Source organism: Barbus barbus (assembly GCF_936440315.1).
Source record: "Barbus barbus genome assembly, chromosome: 34".
Classification (NCBI taxonomy): domain Eukaryota; kingdom Metazoa; phylum Chordata; class Actinopteri; order Cypriniformes; family Cyprinidae; genus Barbus; species Barbus barbus.
Genome location: NC_136762.1, coordinates 18708301 through 18729260, shown reverse-complemented (window position 1 = coordinate 18729260; position 20960 = coordinate 18708301). Strand labels below are relative to the sequence as shown.

At 35.3% G+C, this 20960-nt stretch overlaps 1 protein-coding gene across 1 annotated transcript in view; it reads right to left on the bottom strand.

Moving 5' to 3' along the window:
• Window positions 1-3660: 3660 nt before the first annotated feature.
• dpf1 (double PHD fingers 1) overlaps window positions 3661-20960 on the bottom strand; it is a 55330-nt gene continuing 38030 nt past the window's right edge. The window contains exons 9-12 of the mRNA XM_079392031.1: window positions 9532-9651; window positions 9334-9446; window positions 9118-9199; window positions 3661-8660 (exon numbers count right to left, since the gene is read on the bottom strand). Coding sequence (XP_079248157.1) covers window positions 8590-8660; window positions 9118-9199; window positions 9334-9446; window positions 9532-9651 — 386 coding nt within the window. The 3' untranslated portion in view covers window positions 3661-8589. The remainder of the gene's footprint in view (window positions 8661-9117; window positions 9200-9333; window positions 9447-9531; window positions 9652-20960) is intronic.

Genomic DNA, 20960 nt, shown 5'->3' with positions numbered 1-20960 from the left:
GCAGGGGATCAAATACATTTTTCTCTACTGTAGATACTTAGATACAGTATAAATTATATATATATATATATAAATATAAACCCTTAAGCTAAATCCAGCATTCATCTCAGGTTTATGCTACTTAGTGCTTGTCAAAATAGTGATTTTCTTTGGCTTTTTGTTCAGTAAAGCATTAGGTTTTGTTGGGTTTATTAAGAAGTCTGTTAAGATCAGCTGCCATACTGGCATACTATTGTCCAAAACATATTTGCATATTTTCTGATAAACAAATTGTCTGAGTCATCTTTCTAGAGTTAACTAACACTAGATGGCAGAATAGTGACAGAATTCATGTGCCATTAGAACTCGGCAGGTCTCTAGACCTCAGATTCTTACAGAATATATAACAAGCTAGAAAAATAAGAACAGCTGTAGAATTGTATATTTTTTATTAAGATTTGTATTCATATTTTCCTCATCCTATATATATTTGTACTTCAATTATCTTAACCTATTGATTCTATGATATAACGCTACTAAAGTAAATCTAAAAATAATTAGGCTACCATGAAAAAAAAAAAAATTGATCATACATCTGACAGTCATGCTGAAACATTAATGGTTCAACATTCAGTAAAGCCATCTGAAGAAATGTGTGAGTTACAAATAAAGTATATTATTGCCAATTATTTAAATAGATGTTTTAAACAGTTAAATCGTACATATTACCATCACACAAGTTGGTTTAAGTCCAGATACCTTTATGAAATGGTTTCAAAAGAAACTCTTTGATACAATGTACCTTTAAAAAGCTACAAATCTGTGATTTTCAGACCCATGGCAGTGCAAAGGTGTGAAACGGGCCAAATTCAAACATTCTCCATTCACTCTCCTCCTCTGTGTCCTTTAAGTCTATGCATTTCAGATTTATTCATGCATTTCCAATATATTTATGCATGAGTTCTCTCCACTCACCCCTCCCTGCATGCACACCCCATCCCATTACTGTAATCCATCACCCCAGCATCATCCGCCATGCAAGCAGCCCCTGAGTTGCCATGGCAACCACCTCAGGCCCCAGCTTTTTGCAGCCGTGCTCTTATTGGAAGGAAAGCTCAGGCAGTCTGAGGCTGTCTGGTGGATGTGGTAATTGGCTTGGAGTCTCCAATCACCCCCCCCCCCCCCCACCCACCTCCAAAACACACACACACACACACATGCACATACACACACAAACTCAAACACATATGCACAAATAATGCAGCAGAACACAAACACATTTTTTATTTAGAACTGAATGTTATGGACAGAATTCTGATTTTAGTGCAAACGGGTTTAAATTTTGTGGTTTGGTAAAAGTCAAGCTAGCATGGAAATGACAGGCATATTGGAATTCCAATTGTGTTTGAAAAAGGAAAGTGAGCATTCGTTTTTGCTTTACTTATTTTTTTCCCCCTTTTTTAACTCTGGATCGAGATTAAATAATTAAAACAAAATTAAAATAGTGTGGCACAAATAGACAATTACTGGTTAGTTAATTGTGTTTCTCCACAACAGGCAGGCAGAAGGTGCAAATATCTGTTTTACAATTCACTCTTCCAATTAAAAGCACAGCTTTACAGTGCAGCTAGATTGCATGTCATTTATCAAGATGTAATGTTCTAGCTGTAGGAGAGAGAGAGAGAAAAGGAGCCTTATTTTATCCCATAAACAGTTTTAAAATGGTTGCAGCCAGTCAGTTTTCTTGCACCAGCGGAGGAAGCATATGTTGACCAGTTTGTTTGTCAGTATTAGAAGTGCTACACTTTTTCAACCTAAGGTCTGAAATTTAGTCAAGGCTATTTTGCACCAAAACATATGTTTCATTTTCACCGCTTTTATGTCCCTTTTAGAATTTAACAGGGCCGTTTTTTGCTGCTGTGCCTTTAAGACATCTAGTTGCACACTCTCTTCACATGTGAAATGAGTAACAGCTCTTTTCTGCACTTTTTTAAGGGCTGTGGGGTTTCTTTTAGGCCTGAGACAAGCTTGCAGCAATAATATCGTTGAATTATTCATAAAATTGGGGCTGCAACCAACGAGTATTTTTATAATCGATTAATCTGTCAAATATTTATTCAATTAATCTTACAAAAGAAATCTAATAAATATTATTTGAAACAATAATGATTGCAATTTGATGGTTATGAAAACAAATAATCAATGTATGTATGCAAAAAAAAAAAAGTTGATTGCGTACCATGTAGAGGGGGGGGGGGGGTGATTTCAAGGGCCCGGCGAGGGAGAGGGGTTTTTTTACCAAAGGGGACCAAGGCATTGGGGGGACCGAGTCAATGATGTTCAGGGGGCCCGGAAACCATAGTGGCGCCCCTGCTGGCAGAAGGAACACATCTGTAATTGTAATACATTTATACTTCATTATATAACCCTTTACTGTTACTGCTCTCATAAAATACAGTTACTTATGTTACGTGTACAATTACACATCATTAATATTTAACAAGAAATATTTAGCAAATTTATATTTTAGTCAGAATATTTGCGCACCTTGTGTTTGATGTGTGCAATAAAGTCATGTGAAGTCTAACAGTGATTCCTTGCCGCCTTTATACAAAATGGAAATAACTGTGTGATTTTCTAACGTACAGATAAGGATACAACAGTAAAGTGTAAGTTATGTGCTGAGAAAAACATAGTAAACAGCAATATTTTTCTTTTATCTAGTATAAAGTGAAGAGTTCAGATGCAAAAGCCTCTAAGTGCCATCAGAAATTTTCTTCTAAAATGAGCATTTTTATTAGGCTCCTATATTTATGTTTAGTTATTTCACTTTAATTGCATAGAAAAGGACCTATATATTGACATTCAATTAAAATTACTGAACCTAAACATAGGAGCCTGATAAAAATGCTCATTTTAGATGAAAATATTAGATGGCACATACAGTAGAGGCTTTTGCATCTGAACTCTTCAAGTATCCTCATGTTTAGTTTCATGTACTTTTCCTTGAGAAGTTCTCTTTACTCATTTTACAGATATGCTTTATTTTTCCATAGAAGCGTTATTTACTACGGTAAATGGGAAGTACAGGCTCGATTAATCGATAATCACATTCGTTGTTAATTAATTTCATTATAAATTAATTGTGAAATAATGAAATAATCTCTGCAACATGCCTACAAGTTTTGTAAACAGAGGATAATAGTACTTTGATATGTACTTTTAAAGTATTAATTAATATGTACATGTAGGCTAAAATATAGGCCCACAATTTAGGAGCAAAAAAGATGTACCTTTTAGCTTTAAGCGCCCCATTGACAGTATGCCCTTGTCTGAGAAGTGCAGGAGACTATTGCACTAATCACATGGCCTAATCATACTTTTATGACACTTTTGTGGTACATTTGTCCCTTTTGAAGCTTGAAAGCTCCAGTTCCTATTCATTGTAAATGGATGAAAAATTGCAACAAGTGCATTCGTCAAAATGATTGTTTTCATTATTAGCTGAACTACTTTTGTAATTGTTCCAAAAGATTCAAATAAAATATTTTTTTTTAATTTAAAACACAACCAAAAAAAAGCCACATAGATCCTCTGTTGCTAAATTTTATATTTCAGCGCTGCTTCACTGGAAACATCACAGAAGACAAAATCGGATAATGGTACATTTTTTTTTTATTTCCTGCTTGTCAAAATGGACAGAAATAAAAGAAAGGACATTCTTTAAAATGGATCACTGAGCAGCAGTCATCAGAGCCACTCAGTTCCACGAGGAGCACCCATTTCAAGTTCAATGAAAACAAATGTACAACTCAGTCCTGAGTCAGAACACGCTTCTTTTCTCCATACGTCTGTTTTATTTTTCTATGGACAGTTACAAGAAAGGAAAACACTCACGCATCCTCTCGCACAAGAGTATCTTTTGTGTGTGTGTGTGTTTGGGGGGGAAACTGCAAGCGAAAATCACAGCACGACAATACACAGGTAGAGAAGGCCCTGCAAAATCAGTGAGACAGAATAAAGACCAAAAGAGCACAGATCTCAACCAAAGCTGGACAGGGAGAGGACACAGTGGTCCATGTTGAAACGGAAATCGCCCACCCTTTTAACAATCTGGTTAAGCATTGTCTACCCATAATCCCTCATCATGCCACTCATACTCTCACATTACTAAGAATACAATCACATCATTATGACTCCGCCCCTCATCAATAAAGGTCTGCGGACTAAAATGTATTTTCATACAAACCAATCACAGCCCCTCTATTAGCTTGATAATCGTTTGAAAATACTACAGAACATGTTATTTTCTAACCAAAAATCTCAACAAGGCAGACAAATCATTTTCCCCCTTAATACTGTTAAAAGTGAAATGTGTAATTTCTGCACCACTGGCGGCAATGAATAGAACTGCAAAAATACAAAAAGATTTTCAAAACACTTTTACCAGCCCTTCCATCTGCCATTGGTCACACATACAGACAGCTCCGCCTCCAAACTCTTGCTATTGGTTGAGCCAGTGTTGCTATGCTGGGCCGCTCCAAAAAACATAGCAATGTTTTGAAAATGCCACAGAGCCACAGTGTTTTGGCTTCAGGAACTGAGAGGGAAAGAATCAACACATTCCATGTGTAATTATTGTGTGTAATCGATATCAGCACATGCAAAATGTGTCTGTCATTTCATCTCGGGTGTAATTGCTTTGATTTTATTATCAAAACTCTCTAATAGTGCCCTCCTCCAATAAAATCACACAGACTGTGCAAAATAGTCATAAATACAAAAATGAACAACGAGGGGTTGGCTGAACAGAGAAGTTGATATATCAAAATGTGAAATCAAGACTACTGAAGACGAAACATTTCTACAACTCTTTTAAAAAGAATCGAAAAGATTTACATATCTGGCATCAGAGTTACCAATGGCGTAGTGCTCATTAAAACCATAAACTGGAAAATGATACAAAAATAGAAATAACCCAATAACATGGATTAATATTCCACTGACAGCGTAGAAAAGGCTGTTTTCACATTTTGACGCATTACAGCACATGGAACATTTCACTTGAGTCTATAACATGGACTGATTCTGGAAAGACAGAGCACTTATCTATTTACAGCAAACGTCTCGCAACTTAAAGCTCAGGGACTCGGTGTAGAGGAAATGGCAGGCAGTCTTTTCAGTTAGGCCACGGATAAGAGGGGACTTTGGGTTCAAAACAGTCACCTCAGCACAATCGCACACACACACACACATGCTGCCGTCCCCGTAACACTCCTCTAGATTTAGCTTGATATTTTTTCTTCTTTTAAGCAGGCTGCAGTAGCAAGTCTCAGAACACAAAGCAGACTTACAGATAGTAAAGAGCTCATTCTACAAAAGAGGCGCACAATTTTCTTGTCACAAAAAAAGGAAAAATGCCCCTCCAAAGAGACCGGGAAAAAACAGTCTCCAAAGCTGGTCTACAGTTTGTCCAGGAAATCAAAATCGATGGCATCTGAAATCGTCAGAATGTCTCAAACTCCGTCCCCTTTTTCCAAACACCCTGCCCACTGCAGTCTACGCCCGCTTGCATTCTGCCGTTTACAGGTTCAAGGTTCCACGAGAGTTTTAAAGCGCACATACATACAGACGCAACTTCCCCAGAGAGGGTCACAAACACAAAAACATTATTGCAGATTAAGTGTGCTTTCTTCGATTTTTTGTCCTTAAATGATTTAAAAACAATACTATTACAACATGCAAGCAAGTCATCATAAAAAAGAGAACAATCGAACATTTAACGCCCTGTTTTTAAAACAAGGACAGACATTGCCCGATAATTATACACTCTTAGAAACACACCCTGGCTGAGAGGGAATCTTACGTTGGCTTGTTCAGAATAAGAAGAGAAGGTGGGGATCATGTTGGAAGTACAGAATAAATCAGCAGATTTTTGAAATCTACTTTTTCTTTATTTTCTTTTTTTCACACAGAGCAAATTTGACTCTGGCTGGTAGACATGCACCTCAGACCTTCCTAATAAAGGGATCTATATTTATGAAAACAATTTGCAGCATAGGACTTCCCTAAAAGTAACTGATATTCTAGAATTTTCCAGATTACGTTGATTACCACAACAATTATTTCTACTGGTCTCTGTTTTCTTTAAAAAAAGTGCAAGAATGAAGAGGCATATAATGGGGACTATTTTTGGAGACTTTAAATGCACGAATGTGAAACTTACATTATTATAAAAGCACTTACATTAATTTTCCAGTTAAAACTGTTGTTCTCATAATTTTATGGTTGTTTTAGGATGATGTTGTCATGGCAACAAAGTTACAAAATTAGACATAACTTCACAGAAAAGGTCAGTAAGTGTTTTTCACACTGAAATCATGTTAACACATACTGTTTGTGTCTTCTATACTTTATAAAAAGTAAGTATTTTAATACAGTTTGGCCATTGTAAGTGCCTCGCTACGTTTAAATGTACTCAAGTAATCCGTTTAAAAACAGATTGATGGCTCAATCAGACTGAAAAGCCTTCATGTAAACAACTCCATCAATCTAAGTGAAATTTCAATCGGATTGAAAGGACATTAACACAGTGGCTCTCTCATACGCAGCAACTGGGCCTCACATATGTCCTGAATTTTTGTTTGGAATGTAGGTATATAACGCACATGGAAACAAATGATGTGACTCAGATTGAAGCATTTAAGGTTCTTATAAACATATCTTCCATAATCTGAAATCAAGTAGATTCAAGACAAAATGTAGTGCTTGTGAACTGAAGAGGCCTGGGTGGGATGGATTGTTCAGTCCTGCTCCCACAGAAATATGTTATATTTTGTCCTGTTAACGCCTACAACTTAACGTTTTGTCCCGCTCGTGTCCGCAAAAGACCGCAGTAAGAGGTCTACGCAGATTTTTGGTTCTCGTTCCAGTGTCAAAGCCTATTTTTTCCAATTCCCACACACACAGCGCTCTCCGATCTCAAGTGCCAGACTTGTGTGTGTTGTATGTTAACAAGTTGTTGCAATTGTCGCAGCAGGTAATGTAATTTACTGTATACTGTCGCATAAAAAAGAAAAACTTTAGAATATCAACCCTGCAGCTGTAAATCGTTTATTTTTTGTTGTTCCTATTTCATAAACACTAAAAAAATTGATTAACTAGATGTTTATATTTTGCCCCACGAGTCATTTCTTTCTCCCGCTTTTCATGCACATATCTATAAAAGTTTATTTCTGCCACAAAATAAAAAAAAAAGTGATTTTATTTAGAGTTTTGATTGCTAAGAGCAGGTGTGGGTGGGACGATGCTTATATTTATGGAATCTCATTTCCACCACGGAATAAAAAAATTTAAATAGTAATTGCGACTTTATATTTCACAATTTCAGACTTTTTTGAGTAAAGGTCATTGCACACTGATTCCGAAATTTTCGTCCGAAATTTTTGCACGTTAAAAGATAAATACGACCTCACGTTGTGTCAATCACATTTACACACTGCCTCAAACTTTCGTCCGTCATAAAAAAATTGAGATCAGGTTCGATTTTCTGCATTTTCGCATTCGTAGCATGCATTTTGATAGGAAACGATTAGGAATAATAATAAACGGAAAAACGCCCGTGGAAATTTCGTACTCAGGGAGCAATGACATTAAGAATTGCGGGACAGATGTGAGTCAGAACTGTAAGATATAAACTCTGAATCGTGAGATATAAACTCGAAATTCTGAGAAAAGAAAGACTGGGTTGTGAGATAAAAGTCACAAATATGTTTTCTTTAATAAGACTGCATTGGGTCCTGCAGATCCCAACCTCTACCTCACTCTAACTACGATTTTCTGATTTTTGAAAGAAAATAAGGGACCGGTATTGTGGTAATCAACATTATTCCAAAAAGGCTGTCGCTTAACTTGTATCGAACCAGGAATATTCCTTTTAAACCAAACTATGCAATATATCACCTTTTTTTAATTTACTGTGATGTGTTGCAAGAACCAAAAGTTGTACCTTCAAGGGATATTAATTATTGAAGAATTCATTCATCTCTACAACAGAAGTCTAATTAGAGCTAGGATAAGGCCAAATTGAATAACTAAACATGATCTCATTACGTGCTGGTGTCTGCTCCTGAAGAATATACTGCTAAGAATCAATGGCACGCTGATACCATCTTTCACCAGAGCTAAACCAACCGAAAGCTGCGGTGAGATTATGTGGCACTCGTCTCTTTTGCAGTTGGTGTGTCATGTAATGATGTCACAGAGACTCCTCCCACTGACACGCCCCCCTCAGACTCGTGCAAAATGTCTCCTCAGCGACAAACCGTTTGGCACTACTTGTCTAACCACCATAAGATGGAGTCAAACAAGAAGAAGACCTCTCTGATCCATGAAGGAACTCTTTGGAGGGACTGTTGAGGAAAGGTCTGCTCGAGTCCCAACTGACATACAAAAATGTTAGTCGCACCCTACGTTTTCCTTGCAGTCACCATACAGGCAATGGGCAGATGAAACATGTTCTCTTCTGGTGGATGCTGGGGGAGTCTCTTTGGATCTGTGATGATGGGATAGAGTAGGATGAGACTGCTAGGGTGAAGTAGGGCACGGAGATTAGGTTAGTGTGATGTAGGCGGACGCTTTTTCCTTTAGCTGGCGCAGACACAGATGGCAACTCCAGCTCCCTGCAATGGAAGAGCCACAAATGTTGTATAATATTGAGGCGTGTAGTATTTGGCCAAAGTTAGAAATAGCAGTTCTTGTACACTGCAAAATGTATTGTTTATCAGTATTTTTGTTTTGAGAGAATATATCTTGAATTTAGGTTCATCTATCTATCTATCTATCTATCTATCTATCTATCTATCTATCTATCTATCTATCTATCTATCTATCTATCTAATTTCTTAATATTATATATGTATGTGTGGATATATATACTTTTTTGTATATTTATACAATTTTATATGAAAATAACTATATACTTAAATATGTGTATAATATTTATTGTATTTGAACATATATGAAAAAAACTCAAAGGGCTCTATATTATTTTATGCACTTTTACAAATACAAAAATAGTGATTAAGAATATAATTCTTTTTTATTTCATTTTTAAACACATCAATTTTAAACACATACCCTCTGGAGGCTCCGACATAGGGGGGCTTAGACAATACATGTGATACCCTCTGTCACAATCATCACAGAATAAAAGCTGTTCCTGTAAAAATAATGCAAGTTGATCCTTGTATGCACATGTCCCCAAACACCAGCGCTGGGGCCCTGGATTAAACAGTTCAGAAGCACAACAAAGAGTGCACTGGAAAAGCAAGTTGCTCGGTTCAGTTGACTTACATCGTTCTCTGATGTTCCACACAAGCTGCAGGATTTGCACTCGATGCACTGCCAGCGGTAGGTCCTCACCGCCGCCGTCATGTTGACAGTGAACTGCAGGCACGACGGATGACCTGCAAGAGCCCGAGAAGAAGGTAATATGTTGAGAAAATTAATAAATCCCATTTCTGAGCGGAGCTTACATGGGTTTGGTCGCACCTGATCGGCCGCAGTCCGCACAGGAAATGAGATCTTCAGGACAGCCTGTTTTCTTCGAGCCTCCTAGACAGAAGTCACAGTAGCCGTTCGGGATGACAGAACCATCGGCTGCTTTTTTGGCTGCAAAGAGAAGAGAAAAGCGCACAAATTTTAATGAAAAGAAAGAAGTTAAAAATATGTTATTGTTAAATGGCATAAGTTATCAAAGACTTACAATTAACATGTTTTACACCATTATTATTCTAGGTGTATGGTAATTTACAAATATAATATTGTTCATCTGTAATTAACAATTGTTCAAACATCAAATTACTGTACCATTCAAAAGTTTGGGGTCTGTAAGATTTTAAATTAAATTAAATTAAATTAAATTAAATTTGAAGAAATTAATACTTTTATTCAGCAAGAATGCATTAAATTGATCTAAAGTCATAGTAAATATATTATGTTGCAAAAAAAATGTTATGTCAAATAAATGCTGTTCTTTTGAAATGTCTATTTATCAGAAATGCAGAAAAATTGTATTACGGTTTCCACAAATATTAAGCAGCATTGTTTTCACAGTCTTCAACACAATCAATCAATCAATCAATAAACAAACAAATAAATTAAATAAGAGCGGCAAATCAGCATTTTAGAATGATTTCTGCTGCTGACAATTTCACTTTGACATCACAGATAGAGATTAAAAATATATTAAAAAAGAAAATTATATTTACTGCATATATAATAATATTTCACAATATTACTGTTTTATTGTAGTTTTGATCAAATAAATGCAGCCTTGGTAAGCATAAGAGTTTTTTTTCAATACTGACTGCAAACTTTTAAACAGTAATGTTAATCATTTGAACCTTATTGTCAAATGTTACAAGAAAAAAAACAAAGACATCATGAATATAATGATTTTTTTTTAAGAAGAAGAAAATGATGTTAGATGTAGGAAGTTAAGATGTTGAGAATAGTTGCTATGCAGTCACAAGGTTTTCTGTGTAATTTTTAGTATATACTTTTTGCCCATTTTATTATTCGCCAGAAGTGTATAATAACATTTCTGATAACTAAACAGATAAATATCATTCATGTAGCACAAACACATTGTAATACTGAGAGCTTTCTTCAAATCCCACCCCTAAATATCAGCAATAGTGCAAGCAGCACTAACTAAAGCTGCTCATATGAAGCCCGCAGGATTGTGTAGTGTGTTTCTGTCCATATGTTTCCTATCACAGTGGTATATAGGCCTGCTGAAGCCTGCAGTCGGAGCGGATGGAGGGGGACAGGCTCTCCACTGGGAGAACTGGAGGTCTGTTAAATATTGTCACAGGAAGAGAGGAAACTGCTGTGGAGACAAACAAATACACAGCAGGAGACTGGTGTATATAATTAACAAGGAAGACAAGGACAGCTCTGTGCAGCGCTCAGATCGCCTTGAATTCATGGCTGAACAGGTCTGGCTTTCAGCCGGTTGAATTTAGTGCGACTGGTTTTGCTTGCATATATATATAGTAGAAATAAGCATATGTGGCAGTGTAAAACACAACACACACACACACAGTGATAATGAGCGGGTGATTTGGAGAGCTCTGGCCCTCTCCAGCGAGGTCATTAATCCACTCCATCCTCTAGAGATCCTATCAGTGGGGGAGGGAGCATGTGTGTGTTAGAGAGAGAGAGAACGGGGGAATCTGGGCTGTTTTCTTCCCTAATCTCTAGAGAGAAGAGAGAGAAAGGACGAGGATAAGATAAGAGACAGAAAAAGTATTAAAAAACCCAGTGCAGATGAAAAAGTGTGCGCCGTCCAAACCTCTGTGTGAAATCATACGCAAATAACTCCACAAATTACCCATGCAAAGTTGAGCGGGGCAGGAACTGGACCGAAGCGGTTTCTAAATCAGGATGCATTAGGATGTACAGAAGAGCTTGTGTTGTGTGGATATCAGCAGCACTGTGTGCTCGGGAGCTGTCCAGGGTGCTTAAAGCCAAACGCTGCACGTTTCAGCACAGGTCAGGTCTCTGCACAGTTTGAATAGTGGGGGAAAGAAAGCTTTGACGGTCTGCAGTCCACTCTTTCACTCTTATGTGTTTCATACCGTATCAGAAATTCTCACTAATACATGGGGCGATTCAAAATAGTGCAAATAAATATATACAATCCAAAAATACATTCATTTTATCTGTTGTTTCTCATTTTACAAATAAATCTTTGTATTTGCAAAATACAGGTTTATGAATTTGTGGGGGGAATCAAATTAATACTTTCAAAACTGGCAAAATCTTGTTTCAGATTTACTTTTGGAAGCGTTTCACTTTTATAAGTTCATTTGTCAAACTATTTTTATTATTATTATTAAAACAATTCAAATAAACTATGTCACAAACAAGCCCTGGTCGCTTGTCTTTATGTTTTATGATCATAATAATTTGTTAATATATGGCCAGTATAATAATAATAATTATTATTATTAATAATATTATCATTATTATTAAACTCATAATCAATTCAAATAAACTGTGTCACAAACAAGCCCTGGGCGCTTAACTCTGTTTTATGATAATGATGATGATAATAATAATAATTATTATAATTATTATTATTGATAAATACTGTTGTTGTTAAAATATATGGACAAGGTAACAAATGTTTTTGTGGCACATTTTTTAAATAGTTTATATAATCTATCTATCTATCTATCTATCTATCTATCTATCTATCTATCTATCTATCTATCTATCTATCTATCCTAGCAACATGGTAATCATGCTAGAAACATGCTAGCGACATGCTACATGCTAGTATCTTGCTAATCATGCTAGCAACATGTTAGTCACTTGCTAATCATGCTAGAAATATGCTAGCGACATGCTAGTAACTTTACTAATCATGCTAATCATGCTAGTAACATACCAATCATGCTTGAAAAATGTTAGTGACATGTTAGTCACTTGCTAATTATGCTAGCAACATGGTAGTAACATGCTAATCATGCTAGAAACATGTTAGCCACATGCTAGTCACTTGCTAGTCATGCTATTAATCATGATACCAACATGCTAGTAACCAGCTAATCATACTAAAAACATGCTAATCATGCTAGAAACATCATCAACATCTACAGTATCTAATCTATCTAAATGTTAAACTGCTTTAAACTTTCAGGCTAGGCTTTCTCAAGCCAACCTAAAGTTTGTCTTGACAAACTTTTTTATCTATTTATTGTTGTTGTTGTTATTGTTTTGTTGTTTTTAAAACATATACTACTACTAATAATAATAAGAAGAAGAATAATAAGAATTATAATTATTAATATTATTTTTATTATTACAGTAATAAAAAGTAAACAACAACATTAATAATAGTTATCATCATCCTCCTCCTCTTGGTCTTAGTCAATTAATATAACACAGTTTCACAAACTAATTTCTTCATTGAAAACAAATCAGAGGTGTTGGTCTTTAAAGAAGGGCTGTCAGTCTGTCTGCATCTTAGGAAACATTAAAAGCCCCTGGACTTTTGGATCATGCAAATTTGTATTTGCAGCCAGTTCTTTAAAACGGCTGAACAAGCACCTGTCTCATGAATAATACTGAGAGGTGCTGCTAATATTCATGTGTTCAAATCTGGTGTAAATCTAGCACATCTACGACACTTGAGCACAGTTCAATATCTTTCCACAGTTGCTATTTCCCTGTGAACTGATCTGAAATCAAGACTGGAGCTTGCTGTTTTTGTGTGTAACCAGATGGTCAGTCGATGGTTCATTGGCCTGAAGCTGAGACTAGCATACAGCGAGCAACCAGTTCACACTTGCCATGCCACTCACTTTAATTAATCAGTGGGTAAAAATAGTAAAAGCTAGTTTAAAGAGAGAACAAGAGGTTGGAATGCAAATTATAAGGATAATTACTGAAAGCTGGGCAGTTCACCGAAAATAAGGAACCAAAGACTCAAAGGTTAGCTTCACATTCACATGCATAATTAGAGCATAAAAACTGGTGAAGGAGTGAACTACACGCCAGAAAGCAGCGTACAATCTGTTCTACACAAATATTGGCTGCAGAATATGACATGAGGGTGAATAAACAATGACTGTAAACTGCTCCTTTAAAGAATGCTGAAGAGTTGTTTTTATAGAAGACTACAAAAGGAGGTACTTGACAGCAGTGTTTAGTATTGCTAAGATACTATTACATTTTATCCTAATATTTTGAATGACTTTGTATCTTTATATTTTCGTTATAATTGTAGTTAAAGTTTTAGTAATTCTGTTTAGTAATTATAATATAATATAATATATTTCACTGCAATTTAACAATATAAATAAAAATGAAAACTATAAATCTCTACATTTAGTGATGTTGTGATGTCTACAATAAAATAATATTTGGATATATATTTCAAATCTCATGTTTAGACAATTGATAAGTTTTAATGAAACATTCAATTATATTTCATTTTTATATTTCATTTAATAATCATAATAATAAGTACTGTGGCAAAGATTATTCAGTGAAAAGTTATGAAAAACGTGCAAGTATTGACTAATATATACTGTAAAAAAAAGTAGTAACCTGTGGATATTACCTTAAAACTATTTCTAATGGAATTTAACCTATTAAATGAGTTTTCAGTTAGTTGAGTGATGTTAAATAATATTTGTGGCTTGAATAAAAACTGTTATTTTAGACTTTACAATTTTTAAGTGCATTTTGATTTCTTACAGTTTTAAAAATGTATGAGAATAAATCTATTCTTTTGTCCCTCCGTCTCAAAGTCCCAGAGGAGCGCACGCAAACACAAACACACATCTCCGTCTAAGCACACTCTCCTGCTGTCTCACATATACTAAACACAAACAGCATATATGTATAAAATAAAGACACGAATAAATGACCAGAAAGAGCAGAGAGTGAATCAGCAGTTTCTGGCATGAGTGCAGTGCCGTAGCCTGCCTGTGCCTACTCCAGCAAAAGCCTATCAATGATTAAAAGCCACACACACACACACGCACACACACACACACTCACACACACACACACACACACACACGCACGCACACACACACACACACACACACACACACACACATGCACACACACACGCACACACACACACACACACATGCACACACGCACACACACACATACGCACAAAAAAAGAAATATGGGAGGAGAGAGAAAAGCAGACAGATGCTCTGTTCCAAAATCTAGTGAGCTGACTCCATAGGCAGCATGTTAAGGCATCATAAGGTGTGATCCCCACACAAAGCCTGTTCCAAAAGGTAGGAAGCTTAATTATGATGCCCTCTAAGATACCTCATACCTCATTTCTGCCACATGTTTCCTTTGTGGAAAAGGAAATCCCAGAATGAGAGCTCACTTCACTTAAGACAAAATTCACTAATTTAGAATGTCAAAAAAACCTTGTGTAATTATTATGAAGTATAAAAAATATATTAATCTATAAATATATATTGATTAAATATATCAATATACAATTAACTACATTTAATCAAAATAATTTACCATATGTACTACCACTAAAGTAACTGTTGTCTATTGTGATATCTAAAATAAAAAAATATATGTTTTTAGATCTCAAGAGATGATTGATCTAAAATACATTTAATTCCATATAAAAATTATTATGTAAAAATATTTAATTCAGTAATAATAATAATAATAGTAATAATGATAATAATAATAATTTATTTTGTATTTAAATATACTTAGAATTATCATTATTGTTGTTATTAATATAATAATTATACATTGTATTTATATATACAATTTTAAATTTCAATAACACCTTATTTTTTACATACATTTTATAATATGCTTCATATTAATAATGCAATATGTGTTATATATTGTTAGCATAATATAATTATTATTAAACAGTTAATTTATATGTGTGTGTGTGTGTGTGTTTATTTATTCATTCTTTCATTCATTCATTCATTTAGGTGATAAAATTTAGGATGATAAATTCCATTCCATATGAAACTTATATTTTTAATTCAATAATAATAATAATAATAATACTTTGTACTTGTAAATATGCTTTATTGCTATTATTGCTATTATTATTATTATGTTAATATAGTATAATATAATATAATAATTGCACATTGTATTTATATATAGGAATTTAAATTTCTTTCTATATAAAATATATGTTTCATTAAAAAACAATAACACCTTAGTATTTATATATACTTTATAATAATAATAATAGATTTGTATTAATAGTCTCATTTCATTAGCTTAATATCATGCTAACGCCAAACTCTACTGAAGTTGAGTCGAGTCTCCCATGCAGAGCTGCTGCCTATGAAGAGTTTTCCAAATCAGTCACTTTTGAGTTTCCATGACAGTTAAGAAGCTGCTTTTCTAGAAGACATATGTCTATGCAAACAGCGAGGCATCACACTAGGTATTGGAACAAAGCCCTATATTAACACAAAAAAGAAAATATGACGAACAGAGAGATAATTCAAGCCAAAAGAAAAACATTGATAGATAGTTTTAGAGACAGACGCAGGAGTTTCTTTGTCATGCCTTCCTACCTCCCTAAATCTTTCCCAATGCAGCATTTGGCCAATTACGAGGAGAATGCAGGCAGAACAGCACACTTCACAGCTTTCAAGTGTGTCTGCAGCCCCATGGGAATCCAATGACAGAGATAGGAAGAGGAATCCTCAAATACCTCCCTCCCTTATCATTTCTTGCTCTCTCCGCACCCCTCACTTCTCCAAATGATATTATAGTGACACCATTCTATTTTAGCAAGATCACACATCTCTAATTAGGACACAATTGGCTGGGAGAGAAAGCAGCTCAAAGCAACAGCGCCACAGAAAGTTCTCGCAAGCACCTGTAGGCACAAACCGTTCCATGGTCACACGTCCCAAAAAACTTGAGACAATCAAACTAGAATCACACAAAAGCATTTTAGCAGCATCTCTCACACTGATAAAGATGATTCCATATGCCTGATCTGACGTGTACTTTGCTGTGACTGTGAAATAAGGGGTAGATTAAAGCTTGAGGAGAAAGACAGACGCACATTTAGGAAGTCAAGCAGCGCATGAGTCACTGATGGAGCGCAATACACCATTTTTGATTTGTCCTTCAGTTTCTAACAAAATACATAAATACATAAACGTGTTAAAAGAACAGCATTTATTTTGAATTTCACATCTTTTGTCACATTGATAATTATAATAAAAGTGTATTGAGCACAAAAGCATCTTACAACGATTCAGCTTGCACGGGAATAAATTAAATATTTTTTTATGATGGCTGTTGTTGCTTATTAAATATTATTATTCAATAAATAATATTTTATACAAATAATAGTAGTATTTAATAATACTATTTAGTATTGAGAAACTGTGTGAGGTTCATGATGGTGATTTAAGTTACATTGTTCTGCCATTAGATGGCGACAACAGACTGTCAGCAGTAAAGACTTTTTTTATTGAATGAGACTGAAAAGGTTGTAAACAAGAAAGTTATTTTTACTAAACAGTAGCTTGTAAGATGCATCGGACAAATGCACTGAGCAGTACTGTCATCTGAAATCACCCTTGAAAGATAGTACGACAAAGATATTGCTTTCCTCAGGGGACATAAAAACAAATGTTTTATTGTGAATATGAGATATATATATTGATCTGAAAAATGAATGCTGTATCAGATGCACACTCGCTCAGTCAATACAATAAGCTTTTAATGAAGTAACTCAACGTTCCTTCATTACTAGTTTTGACGTGACATTTTATAATTAGCAACAGAGGTTTGGGCTCAGCTGTTAAACTGTCAAACTGGGATCTGAAACCATGGCGGAAGGAAGTAGTTCTCAATAAAAAGGAGGTTTTTAAATACATTCCGTTGTTATATCTATTTAGACACTTGTGCCATCAAACTGTTGTATAAATGCAATATCACAATCATAGCCATGCAATATGGCTGAATATCAGCACACTGTGATTACCTACAGCCAAATCACAGACGTGCTGATAAACAGCCATATCACACTGCTACTCATGTGATACTGCTCATATATCATATACTAAATTGTTTTCTGTTGTAATGACAGTCATATTTACCCAAAATACTCCTTTATCATGTGCTTTATACTGCAGAAAACCTCACACAATAGCGTCTCCTGAACCAAACTAGCTCTAAAATAGGACATAAGAGGCACCTCATTAAGTTTTGCTGCAGTGTGGATGGATTTTACACAAACAAATGACACATTCCTCATACAAACCCCTTCCTGAGCTCAGCTTTATTACTGCTACATCTTTGCCTAATCAGTTTTTGAGGTTGCCCGCATGCTGCACCCCACTTCTTGACCATGACAAATGGGGCAGACTTCTGCTTTTAATAACCCCCTTCATCATACTACCACAGACACACACATACAAACGTCCATGTATGCTTACACATAAACAAACAGCATTTGTATAATTGGGTTAGGAACACAACCAGACAAGTAGCAATCATAAACTCAATACATTGGCCAAAACAATTAATTTGTTGATATTTGGCCATTTTGAGATTATTACCATCAAATGACATAAAATTAGTTTTGTTGGTATAAATGAATGTATTCAGCTGATGTTAAATTTAGTTCATTTAGATGTTACCGCTGTTAGTTAACTATGTTTTTCTGTAACCAATGTGTACAATATTTTAGGGAATATTGTGAAATATTATCACAATTTAAAATAACTGTTTTCTATCTGTATTTCAGCTCAAAATGTATATATAGAAGGCATTTTAGTGTTGTATAGGCCTCCATTGTTTGTCCAGTCAGTGGCTGAGTTGCATAACAGACCTTAAACAGAATGACATTGTGAAAGGAGAGGAGGATCAGCTTTTGGTGCATAATAAAACCTGATCTATGGTTGCGGTACAGTCAGTCTGACGTGTACACACACACACACACACACACACACAACCCAATGCTGTGAGAGCCATGGTGACACAGAGCTCTAGTATGGAGCATGGAACAGCAGATACACACAGAGTTTCCTGCAGCCCAAAACACTGAATTAATGCCACGATCACACTATTCTTTCAATGTGTTCACAAAAGCAAAACTACTCTCCAGCACAAAAAGGAATGAAATAACACAAGCACCAGCATAATGAACCTTTACACCGCAATCCTTCACAAGACAACATTCACAGAAATGTACTGTATATGCAAGCGGGAAAAGCACACTCCAGTGAGACTTTTCCACTCTCCAACTTTCATAGAACAGATGGAAACTATAAACATTTGAAAATCAATATTTCCACTGCACAACTCTGCAGTTGTGAATTCAGAATAACCTCATGCAATATATATTATACTTATGATAGTCCATGATACCCCTGATGCTAAATTATTTTTGTACTCTCTGTCCTTATATATATATATATATATATATATATTATACATGTGCTTAGATATATGTATGTTTATAAAGAATGTGAATGAGAGATCAGGGGTGCAATAAGCTCTTTTTAGGGAGCGTATGCAGAATTTGACTCTGTGCCTCCCATCTGGTTAAACTGAGGATATTGCAGTGCCATAATAACAACTGATATGTACTGTATATGCGCATGTTATTTGCAAGGCTAGGTCAGTTACAAGAAGTAAATGCATGCATAAAATATTTCCCATGCATAATACAAAATGTCATGTTTTTATTATATATATATTTTGTTTTTAATTATTAAATGAAAATTAAAATAATAAAATTAAATAAAATGAAAATAATAATGCATGTGGTGATTTTTTTAAATAATATGAATAATAATATGTGACCCTGGACCACAAAACCAGTCATAAGTAGCACGGGTATGTTTGTAGCAATAGCCAAAAATACATAGTATGGGTCAAAATTATCTATTTTTATTTTATGCCAAAAATCATTAGGATATTAAGTAAAGATCATGTTCCATGAAGATATTTTGATTAGTAATATACATTGGACTTCATTTGGACAACTTTAAAGGCGATTTTCTCAATATTTAGATTTTTTTGCACCCTCAGACTCCAAATAGTTTTATTCAGCCTCTATATATATATATATATATATATATATATATATATATATATGTGTGTGTGTGTGTGTATGTGTGTGTTAAATTACAAAAAAAAAAAATTAATTCATTAAAAGTAAAATGATTAACTAGAAGACGTATTTTTTTTTTTTCTGGCACTAAACTTTTTATCTACGCATGTTTGCAAAGAAAGTGAAGAAAAGAAAGAGCAAAGAAAATGAGAGAAAGGATGGTGTGGTGAAATTATCCTAAGGAGGCAGTCTAGCCAAACAGCCCTCGGTCCTCTTCTTAATACAGAATAGCAAATGAGGCAGAACGCAGTATAACTCAACACTGTCTGCCCTCATATATATGCCAAATCATAAAGAGAATTCAGCAAGTCTCTCTCTTTCTTTCCATCTCTCTCTCTCACTCTCTGATTTAATGAACCTCCCTCCCCTCCATCCTCAAACCTAGAGAAACTCCAAACTCCACTGCCTCTCTCTCTCCCTCCCTGCTCTCGATGTGTATATAAAAACCTATTCTTTATAGCGGGAGTCTGGGTGGCCAGTCTCCATGGCAACACCATCGCTAGGCAACGGCCACTGCTCTTCCTGCTTTGTTCCAGAGCAGACAGGAGTGCAGCTGAGGCAGGTACAGCCGAGGCCTAGCGGAGCGTGGAGTGCAGACAGGTAAACTCACACAGACAAGTATACTTTTTAGTCTAGTGTATAATTAGACTTTTCTTGAGTCATTTTTATGTAACGCATTACCAAAGTATTCATAATGCATCATAATGCACACAATAAAGCATTACCTAGTATTATTTAAAGGCTCTTTGAGGCATAATGCTATTGATTATTGCTTTGTTTTAACCATGAAAGCATGATTTTTGCCATCTGTTTATTGCAATTGACTGTCGCGCTGCTGTTGATAAGTTCAGCCTCCTCTCATTCCCAGGTGTGCTGATATGCCATTGTTATTTGTGCCGTGATTCAGCCTCAAAATCACGATTCCTCTCGTACAAACAGCATGAGGAAATTCATCTGAAGAAGGGAGTCATTCCGAGCTTTCAGAGCAGTTTGCTTACCAGCCATAATCACCGCAATTGTTCATAAAAAAGAGTGTGTGATTACTCAGGTGCTTGTGTATGTGTTACAGGTAGAGGAGAAAAAGCAGGGAGTGGGGAAGAGAGTGGAAAAAATTAAAATTTAGGAATGAATGCAGAAAGCAAACAAACAGACAGAAAGACAGATCAAATCTGACCTTCAACGCAATGAAAAACATCAACCCCCCACCACCATACAAACAAAAAAAACTGCTACCCTTCCAGCTGTCCTCCTGCTGACCACGTATCTTCATAAACCTCTGGATCTCAATGTACAC